Below are 17,036 nucleotides of genomic sequence, written 5' to 3'. Positions count from 1 at the left end.
TGGACTTTTGCTGGATTTTTCTGGCTGCTAAATGATACTGTCAGTAGCTCTTTGAACATGAAAAGATCTATGGAAGCCTAGCACAGAGACTCAATCAATCCCTGGAGCATGACAGCTCTGCAGCAGGAGGTGGACCAGTCTGAAACACAGAGGTGAAGCAATCTATTCTCAGGCAGGCAGAGTTCCTGGTACACAGGTTTATTTATACCTTCCAGGACTTTTGTCCAGCTCTCAAGCCATATACAGAAATGATGAGATAGGTAAAATACTGACTGATGGGGAGAGAGAGATAAGGGATAGAAAAATAGAAATCATAAGCAGATGGCAGGACATTAGTAGTGGCATGACTCATCTTATTTAAAAAAAAATCTTGTTTAATAATCTGAATAGAGAGCTTGGCAAAAACCTCAGAAAGGTACCAGTAAGGTCTGCTGGTGACAAAGTGAGGCACTACCTTACTATCAAGGGTAAGTACAATGCAAATGAGCCATTGGAGGAACTGGGTGAGCTTGAGATCCAGCATGTGGCAAAAGCAAGTGAAAATATGAAATATAATGCAAAATTCTCAGTGATTAAGGGGAAATGTTCCTGGTGGAAGATGAGCAAAACCTGTGTTGGACTTTGTTATGTACTACTTGAACACAAGTGACTATATGGCACCAGTTTAATGAAGCCATGAGGTATTTGCAATTCAGACAATGAAATACTGGAATTCTTTTACAATTCTGGTCATCAATATTTGAGAAACTAAAGCTCTGGCAAGCTGGAGTATTGTATTTATAAAAGGAGAGGGGATAAAAGAGAACTTCATCTCAGTACAGGAACAGGGCTGCTCTCTTCTCATATAGCATGAGGAAAAAGAGATTTAAGATAGGCACAGACAGGAGCAAATGGGAAAGGGGAAAAAGAACAAACCCAGACAGCTATTGTGTATTTGAATTGAATGCTAAAATGCACCTGCAGCACAAGAGGAATATGGAGACTGGAATGGCTTTCTAACCAAAGCACCGGACATAAATACTAACAGCATTTAAAATGAACCTCCTTTCATGAGAGCAACTCTGTAACTCCAGGACTCTAACAGCTAAGGACTGATTGCAAGGATTTATTTGAATCCTCTATTTCTAATTACATTCAAAAAAGATCGAAAAGTCAGACATAAGGTTGCTGTTGCAATCTTCAGTTGCTCATGTGCATTATGACACAGCGTTTAGATGATCCCACATTAGTTTTTCACCCAGAATGTTCACTGCAGTCATTCAAGGGGCAGATATTAAAGACATCTCCGCCTTTCCCAATCAACATGGGAAAGCCTCATTGTCCAAACTTCCCAGTGAGTACAAAAAATAATAGATTTCCTTAGAGACATTCCTACAGTGCTGTCAGAATATATATATATATATATACTTCATAAATGCAAATCTCTACCAACTTCTTGTACGAGTAATAGCAAAGATTACTCCTGTTTGGAAGCAGGGAGATAAAATAGAGAGGACTTGTGTCCACAATGAGAAAAAATCATGCAGCAATACCCCTTATAGGTGTAGATATAAATGCTCCCATCTTTCTGCAGAACAAGCCCCAGAATTACACGCTAGAGACAGACACTGAAGAAATTGTGGTTAGTGACAGCACTGAAAGGGCCTGATTCCAGGGAAATCTCCATCATTGTACAAGAACATCCCTGACAGATCCAGAGAATGAGTACAGCTCTTCAGGAGGTATTCAGCTTCATTTCCCCAGCACTGTCCTTTTTCACTCTGCAAGCCTCTGCCTCATTCACTACACACCTTCCAAATTCTGCAACAAATGAGGAACAGACAACAGCTTCATTCCCACATCATCGTCCATCCTATGCACTGATTCGTCCATCCTATGCCCTGTGGAAAAAATAGGTTGTAATCATGTTATTAAAGGCTGTATCATCATGCCTTCATGCCAGGAGGCCAAGCAGGGGTTGCCCAGGCAACCTGACTTCTTGCATTTCCCAGAGCATGACTTGTCAATGCTTTCTAGCATCACCAGTATTAAAAAAAAAAACAAAAACAACAACACAAAGAGCACCTCCAATGTCCTTGTGTGGAGCTGTGGCCATCAGGAGGTTGCAGGTACTCACACATGCATTGCTGCTCTCTGTTGTGGGAACTATGGAGGGAACCCCAGCAAGCTGAGCAAGCAAGTTGGGCAGCAGGGAGGGGTGAAGCAAACATTTTAGGAGTGGATTTTGCAAAGGAAGAGTTCTAAGAATGAATCCTTAGGTTTGACAGCTTGCTCTGGAAGGAGGGGTGAGCATATGATTGCAGCCCCTTTGGTCTCCATGCTCTAGCTCTCCTCTGTTCTTCCTCTACAGAATGCTCTTCCTCCATTGCTTTCCCCCAGTCCCTTGTTGCCCTTGCCTCTCTAAGTCCCCTCCAGATATCTTTATTCTTTGGTCCCACACTTCTTGAAGTGTCTTATTTCCTCTCTTTGGCCACTGGTCCCCTCTTACTGCTCTCCACTTACACTTGGTTCTCGAGGTCTCCCTCCTACCCTTCATATCCACATCCAGACTCACCAGTCCTCTCCCCTCTGGTGCCTGTGGGCTGGGGAAATGCCAGCAGCACCAGGGCTTGCTGCCAGCCTTCTGCACAGGTTCCTGGCCTGTAAAGCTGGCTCCTCTGGGAGCGTAGGTAGCCCTGTGCACAAAGAGCCAGTGTGCCAGCAGGGCACAAATCAACAGGCAGGAGTGCAGCCAGCGAGTCTGCAGAGAACTCAACTAGTGAGAAAGAATCATTCACACCAGAAACAGAGGCTGACAGCCCCCTCTTCCTTCCTTTTTTTTTTTTTCCCTTTAAATTTTCTAGCATGTTTGGCTTTTCCCAGTGTCATCAAAAGGCACGTTCTCAGTAGGCACATTCTCACCCTTTTCCCCCTGATCCCTCCAAGATCTGATACTGTCAGATATCACTGCTACCTTTGCTAAGGATACAGTCAGGACATGCATGGACTCTCCTCTTCCATTACTGTAGACCCAGCCAGTAGAAGAGGACCTAACTGACCAGTTCTGCTCTTGTTAATCACTATCATGTACAGCACATCCTGAATGAGTTGCTCAAACTCCACAACAGCTATTGGACAACAGGGGCTCAAGCAGGAGAAACTCAGACCCCCCTGAAACTGATTTAACATATAAGAGAACAACAGAATACCCACTGGCTGGGTATTTTTTTTTTAATTTAGATAGAAATCTCTGTGGCTGACACACAGCCTTCAAGCAGCACCTTGAACTGTTTTAACTACATTTCCCACATTTACCTGACCACCCTCTGGGAGCTGCACGGAGCATTTAAGTTTAGCACCATTAAACACCCAAGAAACAGGACCTGGCAAAGAAGGACATCTGGTAGGTTTTTACTTCACTATCACGTGGAATCACCTATATTATGAAACCAGGAAACTTGCTTTTATTCTCCAGCTAATGCACTTTTCATCTATCACAAGCTTTAAACCAGTAGTGAAGTGATGGGTGTGATGGTCTAAGGATATGAGTAAAGCTTTGTAGGGAAAGAGACTGAATTTCAGACATAAGGCATTTTCACCCTTCCCTCTGCTATTTACCCAGTGGAAAAGGAAAATGCATATAATTACATAGATTCAAGCCTCATGTTTAGGAAAAAAAATATACATAGCAAAACAAAACAGAAAAATAGCTTATGTTTAAATAAGAGTGATGGCAGTATGCTGTTCAGCAGCAAGAAAGGTGAGAGAGAATTAATTTTTTTCTTCAAAGGGAAACTGCCTGAAAACCACAGCTTTCCTAACTGCAATCCACACACATACACACACAGAGCACTTATCACCACCTACCCCTGCATCTTCTCCATGTTGTGTCCTGCATGCTAAAATACTGGCATCTATTTGGGTGCTTTACCTTTGCTGTCCACCTCTTGTGATTACATCAATATTATTTCTCTAAGCTTAGAAGGGAATTTTAGGAAGGAACAGCTATAACCTCTCTGCCCACAGGAGCACCACTGGTTTGTGTTTCCATCCAGAGACGAGCAAAAAAGGGAGCTTTGTTTTTTCAAAGCTGGCCAAGCAGTTATTTTCATGTTAAGGAACACCTGAAATGTCTCCCCACACAGGGGAAGCCAAAGAGAGCTGCCCAGGGGTGGGTTTCCATGGAAGCACCACATGTGACACTTGGGTAGCTGCTGATACAGCAGTGTCTCCAGTGGAGCATTTCCCAGGACACCCAAGCACAGCAGGGCTGGCCACTGGTGCAGCCAAGGTCAGCTTGCAGCAGATAATCTGTTCCAGGCAACACACAGACCCTTCAACCCCACACAAAGAAAGAGAATGCATTCCATAAAAATAATGAAAGCCACCTAAAGTGCAATACACCTTTAAAAGGTGTAAGGTTATGGTTGGTTCTTTACGATTTCCAATTCCCCTGAACACTCTTTTCTCCTGTTCCTTAAACAATCTTCATACTTCCTTATCATTTATGACACTAAGGTCAAAATAACTGTCCCACAGCTGCACTGATTTGTATGTTTGCTTCTCATTCTACAGGGAAACAAGAAAGAGATGGTGAAGTTTCTGGAGAAACTGGTAGTGAAAAACCTGTACTGAATTAATATTATCAAAATATTTAATTTGCTCATGATTGAAGCTGACTTTTTTGGGCAATGCTTTGAAACATGTCAACAAAATTCAGCAAGCCTGTTTTAAAAACGACATTTCAATACACAGTTGAATAAAAATAATTTCCTTGATGCAAAAACAGATTCAAACTTTTATTTCTAAAAGAGGGCAAAGTTTAAAGCCAACTGGTGAAATTTTGAGTCAAAACATACCAGGGGTAATTTAACCAGGTCTAATTCACCCATGTTTCTTAAGCATTAAAGAAGAAAAAGGAACCACATAAATCTAAAAATCTCATTATAAAGACAAACTATTCCTGCCCAAAATGACAAGGTACACCAAGCATTCAAAAATAAAGCCACTTAAAGCTGCTGAGGAAAAGGATCCCTTTATGAAACCAACATCAGCCCTGGGACAGGCTACTGAAGATAAGGGCAATGTAAATTTACAGCACTCTAGACTGCTATCAACATCCCTTGTCTCACTTCAATTTGTTTCCCATGTAAGCACACTCCCTCTCCATCTTGCTGGCTGGGCATTCCCTATCAGTTGCCCACCCTCATTTTCCCCTGACAGGTGTTGTTAAGGCAGCTGCTGGACCTGCCAGCTGCAGCTGGATCACTGTCTGGATTTTCAGTTCTTGTCTTTAGAGACATCTCCCAGGAGGGCACTGGCAACCACCCCAATGCTGTCAAAAACAGCAGATAAATTTTGCTTCCTTTCCCCCTTGCCCCACCTGACACATGGGCCACCTCCCCATGGAGCAGAGTCCCTACAGATGGTTCGTGGCACTCACACTACAGGCAGTGTAGCCAGTGAATGAGCAAAAGCCTTCAGAAGGCAGTGGAAATGGTGTAATTCTTCAGAAAGGAATATCAGCCTGCTCACTGCTTGGAGAGCAATTCAAAATTAAATTTTCTTGCATCCCAGAAATATTTTGTCCTCTTGAACACTGTTTCTTTTTACTATGGGACTCATATCAAGTGCCAAAATAGGTATATATGAAACTCCTGTAACTCCTGTGATGATCTCTTATATTGGATACACTAATTTGATTGGTATGTATGAGCAAAATTACAGTGGAATTTTCAGCTGGAAGGGACTGCAAGTGAACAGTTTATCATTTAAATACATTGGGAGTAATTCAATCACAGGACGGCTGTTACAACAATGCAGTGAGCAATAATCAACAGCAACACAATGGCCCCTAACTAGAGCAAAACGTTTTCTAGCCCTTTCAGATGGAAAACAAAGAATAAAACAAATCACAAAACAAAAATCCCTCCACACAGATAGGAAAGCTCAACAATGGAATAAAGGGAAAACAAGGGATATCTGCATCAGGCTCAATGCATCCTTTCTCCCAGACAAGTACCAGTTTTTTACCCATTCCATGCTAGAGCAACTGTGGGCATGTTATTGCAGCACACAAGAGCAGAGAAAGGGTTCCTCCTCCTTCCTGACCGACTGCAAGGCCTGCAGCTTGATCACATTCTTAATTCAACAATCGTACTGTTTTCCTGTCCTCACGCAGACCATCAACACCCCCATGCACCCAGAATGAGAGAGGTGGTCCTTCCTTCAGTAGTTTGTAGTTAATCTTATTTAATTATTTTGATACTTCTCCTCTCTTACTCTTCCTACAGATACGCAGCTTCCCTCCAGGGCTGCATCAGAAAAGCCTTTAAGTGTGGGGCTGCAGAAAGAGTTTAAAGAGAAAAAGTGAGGGAAGAAGTAATAAAAAACCCCAACAATCTCATCATCAACAAGGAGGCAGAGATGACCATGTTCTGAATCATTTATAAATTACAAATGGTGCTGTACTGACAACTGCTATATCTAAATGTATTTGCAGTCAGAAGATCCATAGTATCAAGGTGTGCAATAATGTTCTGTTTTTCCACATGAAAGGGAATCCCTTCCTTAAACAAGAGTGTACTCCTACCATGAAACTGCTGAGAAAAGTAATCGGTCACAAATAATAGTCATAAAGCCATTTTGAAATTTAGCATTCCTCCATGGGCAATATCATTATACATGGCTTAAATAAATCCCTCCAGCACACAGTTGTGCCTTTATTATTTTCCTCAAAGGAAACACAGGTAATTAGTTTTTTCTTTCCCCTAAAATATGTTTTATTTCATCTGCAAGTTCAAGAAGCTGACTGACAAAAGCCAAATTTAGGAATTGGTTGGGAAACTCCAAGGCCGATTGTTGGCTCAGGGACCCATCATTTCTCAAGATCCACAATTTATTCTGAGGAAGACCTGCAAACATCAGGTGGGGGGGATATCAACAGGTTAATGACAGCTCTCACACCCCTAATGCTTTCCAAAACTTTACCAGAAAAACGGTATTTACACTGCAAAGCCACGTTGTGTGATGCAGATCCAGGAGCTGTAACCCCAGACACACAATTACATGCAAGCCAGCTAATTAACACCAGTGTGCTGACTGCACCAAAAATCACACCAATGACCTGGGAATGTATACCAGAGATCCTGAACTGGGCTTTCCGTCTCTCACTGATGGAGACTGCTTTATTCATTAGGCACTGACGTTAATGGTGACAGTTTTCTATCTCGGATTAAGCATGTTCCAGTGCTGACTGATGCCTTTAATACTGACTGACAGAAACTACAGTTACCTCAGAGACCCTCAACAAGGATCAGACAAGTAAAGAAACATCACTTCTGCCCAATGGCAGAGCAACTGGCTGAGGTTCCCCTGCAGCCCCTGGGGTCAGAGCAGCTAGTGTTGGAAAAGCAGGGGAAATGTTTCCACCATTTTCTGACAAGTGGGTAGTCTGATACAGATTGCAAATGACAGTGCAAAATGGGTGTTTATGGGCAGAATCAAGCCTGTGAGAAGAAAAAGGGGAGCCTGAACCAAATCTGACAGGTGCACTGGGGAGATAAAGATCCAGAAGCTCTTTGCCTTTTTTGTAATTAGACAAACACACATACACACACGCACAGAATCTCTTCTGCACAGCAATCTACAAGACAGGATCTTGGCTTTTTCAGTGACAATTTTGGTGATGAGGGGAGGCCAGCTCTTTTTAAAAGCATCAGTAAACCAAGGAATTGATACTTCAGACTCTCAAGCAAGAACTGCACCCTACCACTGTCACTTGCAGCAACCCTCCATCCCTAAAGCAGCATCACTCAGATGATGCAGGAGAGGAAAGCAAAACAGCTCTTGGAGCAAAGCTTTAAAGAGAAACTCTAATGTGGTTTAAGTTTCCCATGGGGCTGGCACTTTGGAATAGGGGGATTGAGTGCTGCTGCTTCTCCAAACCAACAGAGTAAGTGTTGGATGATGGGCAGGATCCCAGCAAGCAGCTTCCTTAAAACCCAGTTTCCAGAGGCACACAGAGCTGAAGGCGCACTCTTGTAGCCATGGTAAAATTCTTCAAGAGATGTCTCTAAAGACACACGGCACTGCAAGACAAGACTATAATTACTAGGACTGTTCAACAGGCCATGGAGTTTTTAACACAGTGCTGGAGTTTGGAATGGGTTTTCAGGAGCAGAATGAATGAATGAATGAATGAATGAGATGATTTACAGGCAATAAATGGATAATTTAATTCTGGGCAGTGATGCCACGTGCAGCCTTTGGAGAAGAGCTGGGGGATTTGCAGTTGTCTGTCCAACTCACCAGGCATCACTCCTTTGATGTCGCTTTCTGTGTTCATCCTGTTCTTGTGCGTGAACTGAAGGATCAGTTCCTTGGATGCCTCAAACTGTTGTGTAGCCATTAACCACCGAAGAGACTCTGGGAAAATACTTTAAAGAGGGAAAACAGGTTAGGGCTCCTTCCAATTTTCTGTCAGAGGACAAATTGGTAGAGTTTTAGCTGCTCATTTAACCACTCAGAATCTATGTAATTATTTCAAAACAGAAGAATAACTTATAAAACAAAAAAGAGGGAAAACAGATTCAGAATGTGCAAATTTATGATATTTTCTTTTTCCCTGATTCACATGTCATAGCGCAAGTACCTATCACATGGAAATACAACACATTGGAATTTTATAACATATTATGGGTGCTCTGTCCATTAATATAACTTGAAAGAAATGAGAGGATGAGACAGTGCTGTCTGCAATAGACATTTGATGCCAGGGAGCAAATGAGATGAGCAGTTCACACATGATAATTCAGACCAAAGAAAGAAAACAGCTGACAGAAGTAATTTGGGTTCTCTTTTAAAGGCAGACAAAAGAGAATAATTACTTCTTAAGATCATAAGCTTCCCTGACTAAAGATAATATTTTGTTAGTTGCCTTAAAAACATATATATGCATACAGTTAAAAAAGCCCATTTTCCATCCAATTGTTTCTTACAAGTGCTGATATTAACTAGATTAATGAGCTTAACTGGTCACTCTCCCTTTTTTTTTCCAAATGATTTTATTTTAATACAAAAGGAATACATAGCTCTTAGAACAAACCCCCCAAACCTCCCATACTTCTACAGACATGAAAACTTTCAGATCTCACTCTGTTTTTTTTCATGATAAGACCTCATTTTTACTATTCTTCCAAAAGACCATACTAAAAACACATTTAACAACTACTTTTAACTTCAAATACATAATAAACCCTCAAATTTCCTTCACCAAGCACTGATCTTTGCTGTGGATGCTGCCCAGTTCATGTCCTTCTAAGCAGCCAATTGCACCATTTTTGTACTATCTCTGAGGGCTGATACAATTTGGAAGATACCTTAGCAAAGCCTCCACCTGAGACACAGAAAGTATTTTTGGAAGAAGAAATAAAGAGAGAAATCAGGCAGACTGCAATCTAAATGATATCAGCTAATAAAAATATATAACAACTATGATGACAGCCATTCAGCTTGACAGCTTATTTACTACCCCTCGTGCTGCACAGATGATTTGGCACATCTTTCAGCAGAAAGTCTTGTAAAGAAAAAGCATTTTTTTAAAGTACTAAAAAATTTTTGAATGGAAAATATCTGCATGCTTGGCCCTGGTGAGGGTACAGCCTCAGCCACCAGCCTGTAAGTTTCAGATTTTCAGCAGTCTGCTCACAGGTTCCAAACAACAAGTCCTGTGGTGACCACCCACACGTAGGGAAAGGAAAGGAGCCACGAGGATGGGCATCACGGGCTTGGCACAAACATATCATTTATCTTCTGGGTCCTGCAGGTTTCTCAGACTGGAAGTGCTGAAGCCTAGCATCTTTCAGGTGCTCCATCACTCAGTGTCAGCAGTGAAATTGTTCCTTAGGGACACTTAAAAATCCATGGGCTGCCTTGAGTCCAGGTCATCAGTCCAGTCACATTCAATAAGAACTCCCATGGTCACAAATTCTCAGTGTGCCACACTAAGTCTGGTTGCACCCAATGGACTCTCATGGCCAGAGCAGAAGTCCGGTCACATTCAATAAATCTCATGGCCAGATACAAAGCAACAGGAATGCAGGTTCTTGGGTTGCTGGTGATAAATACACTGTCTGTGGAAGCACACACCAATAATACCTACAGTATGAATGATACAGCCATTGACAAATACATTAAATTGTGAGATGACTAATTAGCACTAAAAGTATGATCACAAACACAAGCTTGCTTTTTGAATTTCCTGAAGAAACACTCAGTATTGCTGAGTGTTTGAGTCTTACACAACAGGTGGTGAGAGAGAAGATAGGTATAGCCCATCGAGGTCCCAGGGTACAAAAGTGAAGCCTCCTCTGACCTCCTTCCTTAATTAAGCTACATTTATAATGTTTTCTTTGAGGGAAGGGAAAAGGTAAAGTTACAGGTGATGTCATTTTGTGTTTAGGCTGGAATTTGGGTGACTTCAGTCATTAGCATATGGAGGGTGTGAAAAGTAATACATATTTTCGAGCTAATGTCACTAAGTTCAGCTTTTGGTCACCTTTTGGGTCATTCCTTTGGCTTACAGTTCCCATCAGCTCCATTGTTTTAAACAGAGCATGACCACAACCCCTCTGTGCCACTCCATCCTTTGTTTCCTGTCTCCCCTAGAGCAGTACACCAAGCTCCTTCAGTGTTCTGGCTCCAAGGTGTGCAGACAGCTTGTTCCTGGTGAACCACAGCCAATGCATGCACTCCTTCCTGCTGGCCTTTGGTTTTCAGTATTTTCCTCACATAGCTGGCTGATAGTCTGCTCCCTCCTCTATCAGGAAGGAAAGGGCCAGGCTTTCACAGTCAAGGAAAGAACAGGGGTGGGGATGGGTTAAACTTTCATCTCCTGTTCCACAGCTGCTGCTGCCTGAGAGAGGAGAGGAAGATGACTGGGAGGCACACTGGGGAAAAAAGATCTTAAGTTTGAGAAATCCTAAGAGGAGAGAAGAATCCTTGATAAAGACCAGGAAGGTACCATATGTAGCTGCAAGGAGAACTGTGGTTCTGTGCAGATGGATGGAAAATGGATGCTCATGGAAAGGTTGTAGTATGTTGTCAATTAGGGGTCTACCTCAGGTCAACAAACACAGTTATTGCAACTTTGTGTCTTAGTGTGAGTAAATTCTATCTAAAAACACCAGAAAAGAACCAGCCACCTCTTCTATTTCTTCAGTTTTGGTTAGAATGAAGCAGAAGATTTATTTCAAGTTATTGATACCTTTACTGACATTCATGGCATCATCCTGTCTGGAGCTTCCTTTGTTCAAGGGAGAAGAAATAAGGTATAGCTGGAGTTCCCCTTCCCTTATGGCTCTAATAGACACACAGACTTGAAAGGAGTCTAACTTCTATTAAATTATCTTTATACATCTGTCACAAACCCCTGTGCCCATGTCTGACTTACATGGGAGCCTTTCTGCCCTTCCAGAATGACCTAAGAGTCCAGTAGGGGTATCTGCTTCATACTTGTATATCCAAGCCCATCTGCCCATCCCTCCTAGACAAATCTGCTGCTTTTCCCTTTTCTCCCATCCATGCCCAGCTTCCCAATCCACTCAGCCATGCACCTCCTGGGGACTGTGTAGCCTGCCATGTGCACATGGCCAACAGAAGAGCAAAACCATAGGTGGGGGAGAGGGCTAAGCCCCAGCCTGGAGGGGCAAACAGCACTCTCACAGGAGGAGATGGAAGTAAAGAGAGTACAGAGGAAGGAGGAGGCAGTGCACGGGGCTATTTGCAGCATCTGTTGACTCACTGATTTGGGTACATGATGGGGAATTAGCAAGCAGTGCAGTTTTCCAGTTCTTCTTTTATTACCAATCAGTTAGTTTTCTTCCTTTATCTGTAACACCCGCTGCGGGTCCACGTTCCATTTGGAAGGAAAGAAAGAGGTAATAAAATGGTAACACTTCCCAGAGAATATGCAACAGATGGAAGAAAAAAGCCTAAGAGAAAGGTACGTACTTTACTGACAATATAATTAAAGAGGCATCCCAACCAAGGTTCATTTCTGCAAATGCAAAAGCCTTGGGCAACACAAATCCCCATCCTCTGGCTATTAGCACTACTTCTCAAGCTGCCATGTTCCACAATATATAAGGGGGACTTATTTGCTTGGTTTGCCTGCCCTGTCCAGCTAAAAAGCCAAAGAATTCTTGCAGATTACAGCATAATTTTTAGCATTTCCTATCCCTTTCAATGTCACTCAGGAATGACCTCTCAACAGGAATGTGTGAGACCCTGCCAAAGCCACCTGAAAAATGTGTGGCCTCCAGAAGACTGCTGAGGGATGCCTGCTCTCCATGCCATCCCCTATGCTCATTAGGCATCTCCATACTACTGTACCATCCTTTTGGACACAAATGTCTGTAAATACTCTGTTTGATATTGTGTTTTACCCAGTGATGGACATCAGATATTCCAGCTGGTAGGCATTACTACATGAAACTTTGGAGCAGACCAGCATGTGTATAACATACAGCAGGTAAGGGAGAGAAGAACAGCATCACTGGTTAACAAAAACACTCTTCATTATTCATCAAGATGAACACTGTCAAGATGAGGCTATTTAAATGTTATATGTTGGAACACAGGGGTAGCCCCCACCCCTGCTGTCATTATTTTCAAGGGACTTTTAACTCTCCTGAGTGCACATTTTGCCCATGCTGAGGCATGTCCACCTTGGGAATAAGCAGTGAAATCCCCACTGAGGGTTATCACCATCAACACAGGAGGGCTCTGTAAGAAGTTAATACAAAAATAAAACTGTTACATAGTGCAACATGTTTTCACATGTTGTAACTTGTCAGGCATTACAACTAGCAGCCTAGCTCGCCATGGTACATAACAAGTTGGTCCTGCGTAGAGTGGTGGCCTTTTCCCTCATTTTTCTCAGTGTACAATAACAAAATATTTTAGACTTGTTAGTGTTCTTATTGTTATGGTTTTGTACAGCACTACTCTCATAAGCCTCTATTGTCTTATGTCGCCACTGCGTGTCACTATTAAGACAGAGTAACAAAGAAAGATTTTTTTGGAATGTTTATAAAGTCATGGTGGAGATGGACCTGGCACTATTCCCAAGGTGAAAGCCATCCTACTTCTCTCAGACAGCCCTACCAACACCACATTGTCACAGGCACAGAGGAGTGGGACCGGTTGGGAGTGGGGAATTCCTTGTAGGAACAATCCCAAGCCAATGCCTGGCACAGACCAGCCACCCAGACTTCAGCATAGCATGTGCTAATTTGGGCAAAATCAAGTCTAGTTCAGGGCTGACTATCTCAGGCATACAAAACATCTCAGTGTGCTTGTTCCAGGCCTGACAGATGTTATTTGTAACTTTTCTTGGATCAAAGAAACCAACAGTGTCAGTCCAGAACAACAACATAGGTATTAAGGGAAAATATAGCCATGCAGTCACAATCTGACAACAGCCAGGCTGGGATGCATCCTCTCAAGAACTATTTTGGTCCTTAAAGGGGATGTGACAGCCAGAATAATAACAAAGTACAACTTCACCTCAGTGAAAGGGGACTGTCTCCCTAGTGCCCACCATGTTGCACGGTGTAGCTAGCATATGTGCATGCTACAGCAGGTTATAAAGTTATTCTTTCTTATTTGAAAGTCAAACTTTGCACAAGGTTCTTTGGAAGAACAAAGGGAAAGGAATATTTATTGTGAAGCGCACACACTTCCCGACAGTGGAGCATCTCCCAGGTCCAACATCAGGAGCTCGCTGGCAGGAGGAAGAAATACTTACACCCAGTAAAACAGCATCAGCAGGAAGGGACAGATGATGACTGCCTGGAGGACCTGCCAGTCCCTGCAGAGGGCAGCCAGCCCTGGCATGAGGAACTGCCCTGCCATCTCGATGAAGCTCGCCACCATGGTGATCATGAATCGGTGCCCGGGAGGACAGAGCTCTATCCCTGAAACACAGAGTACACAGACAGTCAGCCCCCACCAGCAAAGACACCCTCAGAGCAACTCTAGAAAACTTCAAGGGAGGTCATGTCCTACAGGAGCTTTGGTCAAAGCTATGCAGAATCAAATAAGTTTTGCTTCCTCCCATATTTAGGCTCTAGAGAAGCCCATTAACAGCTGTCTGTGGAGCAAACATTGTAACTTCCATATACCTGCTGCATCCTCACTGCCAGATTTCCTTTAGTCTCTGCCTAGAGAAGCATTTTACTTAACAATAAGGTGTTTATTTTTAAAAGGGAATGTATGGTCAAACACAAGCCAAAGATCTTGGGTCATGGCTTTTCCCAATTCTCAGGAACACCACCTGCCTTCCCAAACAGTTTGCTGGGAGGTGGAAGAGCACAGCTCTCAGCAGGATTCAGGCACCCAGCTCAAATGAGATGCCACCTGCCCACAGCTTAATATGCTCTGACTCAGCCAATTCCAAGCTGGATTTGGCTGAGTGTGTTGTTTCTGGGTTTGCTTTTCCTAATAGCTTATCTTGATCAACTTTCAAACAGGCCAACTTCCCATCTGTCTTATCCTGCCCTCCATCCTTCCTTTTGCTGTGGGGCAATTTACCACCATCACTGGTATCTTCAGTTGCCTCAGCTGTCTTGTGACAAGTGAGTCGATAAAACTCAGTTCACTAGATCAAATATTTCCTTAAATCCTGAATCCTGCCTAACTTTATTCAGTCAGAAGATGAATTTGTCAGAATCACAGCCTAACAACAAAATTTTTAAAAGTCACAGAAGAAATAGCAAACACAAAAATGGGACTGGCTTGTGGAAACTTTTGCACCAGTAAGACTGTAATAGAGGCCTCTATATCATATTTCCCATTTGCCCACATTCACTTGCACAGACTAATTCTTTAGCTCAATAAACCTGCCACAAATGTTGTGTAGCACTTATTGGAATGCTGATACAGAAAGAGGCCTGTAAACATTTGTGATATGTTGCTGTCAGCATTATTGCTTTTCTATGGCATGTTTCCTGTAGTAGTTTTAAATTAGAATTTAATGGTTATTAAAATTTTCACTGAAAAGCTCTAAGAAAATAGGAAGAGATGACAGCTACTCCTTCATTCACTCTCTAACCTGCAGTTTGCATTTATCACTGTAACACAGATTTAAACTAACTGACCAGGATCAAATGTAGATCAAATGTAGGATTAAACACCATATATTTTGTTCCCTTTCTTTTCAGCCAATACAAAAACTACCGACGGATTTTTGCCAATATAAAAGGAAACTGTATCTGTTTGTCAGGCAGCCCAAATTTTCATTAGCCTAACCACAAACACAGCAGCTTTGGGAACAAAAAGGAGAGAAAAAGCTCTCAAAGACTCTCACATGCTATAAAAGGCTTTTACATTTTAATTTGGTAAAAAAGATTAAAACACAGAGCTCCTTATGACATTAATATGGTTTCATTCTTACTAATGAAATATCCCAAGCCTAGGAAATTTTTGTTGTTCTATGCAAAGAGGTCATTTCCGTTTTATTTCTCTAATCTCCAAATATAAAGTGCTTCTGTTTGTTTTTCTAAACCTTAAAGTAACAGTTACACTCCAATATTCCTTCATTAAGTACAAGGTCGAGTTTTGTTGCCATAGAAACAGGAAGTCTGCATTAGATATGTGAGGCTTTAGCATTTCAATTGCATTGCTCAGGTTAGTATCAGGTAAAAATAAAAATAACCGAGATATCAACTTCTATATAAAGTCAGAAGCAGTGACCAAATAATAAAAGTATATTTTATTAAGTCACTGGTGCACAGAAAAAAACTCTGCATGCAACAGTTACTCATTGTATAGAAAGGAAATAGCTTCAGAGATTGTTTAGCATCTATTTTCTTCTCTGGATTATCACATGCATATGATCAGTTTCTGCCCTTTCCTCTGAAAAAGCTGGAGATGACAAGAAAATAATCCCTGCTCTAGCTGGGTGAGTGTGACTTTCAGGCAACACTAGCAGCATATGAAATACCACATCTCTGTTCAAATGCTTTACATATTAGGACAGCCTACTGACTTTCCAACATATCTGGCTTCAATTTTATATCATAAAAGATTCAGCACTGCAGTTTTTAGCAGGCATCTATCAGTCAACCCTTTCCCACCCCTGCAGCAAAGCCACCCTCGGCAGCTGCCTTGCCCTAGCAGCAGGAAAGGCACCCAGCTGATGCTCACACTGGGGCCTCCATGCATCCAGGCACAAGGAGACCTCTGCACCTGCAACCATTTCCACCCAGCTCACATGACAAAAATACCAACTCAGATCAAATCACTCCAAGACTGAGATCAGCTTTACCCACCCAAGGCAAATCGAGCAAGCAAGCTCCAGCTCCCCAAATCAATGAGAAAGTTTCCATCTCAGTTACTTTGTGGAGCATGGAGCAAAGCCTCATCATATGTGCTAATCACAGAAATTGTCATCAATACCAAAAACTCCCAGATACATCCATTTGCTCCACTTGGAAAATTTTGTGTGGGCAAGGAGACATGCATGTAAAGGATTTTGTTTCCTTGCCCAGCATTCCTACTCTATGCAGCTCAGTCAGAGCAGCACATCTAACTCAGAGACCTAAATTTCCCAAAGCCCAGGGAAGTGATGGTATGGGCAAGTTGAAACCTGCATGCAAAGCTGTCCTGCAGTACACGGGCAGTGAGATCAGGCATGCTCAGGACACGTGGGACAGACTCTCTTGCAGTCAACAGGTGCTCAGCAACAGTGGACAAACAAGCCAGACCCAGACATTCCCCTAAGGCAAAACTGCTCCCAGCCTGAGGGCAGCAGTCTTATGTCAGGTGTAATCCAGAGCTGGGCCCCCCAGGCATCCCAGGCACAGGGCACTGAACACATGAGACATGCACAGCATATTGCACCTCTGGCTGGGAAATGTGGGAACCGGGTCCTGGGGCCAGACCTGTTATGCCCATGAGCACTCAGGTTTGCTGGGGTGTGAGTGAGGGAGCTACTGAAGAAGCTCTGCAGCACCTTGGGGGCTCAGCCCCACTGCCTTGTGCAGGAGGTCACT

General features: G+C 42.7%; 1 protein-coding gene across 3 annotated transcripts in view; it reads right to left on the bottom strand.

The window, feature by feature from the left end:
• Positions 1 to 17,036, bottom strand: part of SLC22A23 (solute carrier family 22 member 23) — a 109,658-nt gene that overhangs the window by 21,402 nt on the left and 71,220 nt on the right. Inside the window, exons 4-6 of one of the 3 annotated variants that reach the window (XM_036405851.2) lie at positions 13,790 to 13,958; positions 8,290 to 8,417; positions 1,791 to 1,880 (exon numbers count right to left, since the gene is read on the bottom strand). In XM_036405851.2, coding sequence (XP_036261744.1) covers positions 1,791 to 1,880; positions 8,290 to 8,417; positions 13,790 to 13,958 — 387 coding nt within the window. Of the gene's footprint in view, positions 1 to 1,790; positions 1,881 to 4,757; positions 8,070 to 8,289; positions 8,418 to 13,789; positions 13,959 to 17,036 lie in introns of those variants that run through there. The other 2 variants (XM_036405862.1, XM_036405855.2) reach the window with 2 other exon arrangements.

Source organism: Molothrus ater, chromosome 1, assembly GCF_012460135.2.
Source record: "Molothrus ater isolate BHLD 08-10-18 breed brown headed cowbird chromosome 1, BPBGC_Mater_1.1, whole genome shotgun sequence".
Taxonomy (NCBI): Eukaryota; Metazoa; Chordata; class Aves; order Passeriformes; family Icteridae; genus Molothrus; species Molothrus ater.
The sequence above is the reverse complement of the archived record's forward strand: the minus strand, read 5'-3'. Positions and strand labels throughout refer to the sequence as shown.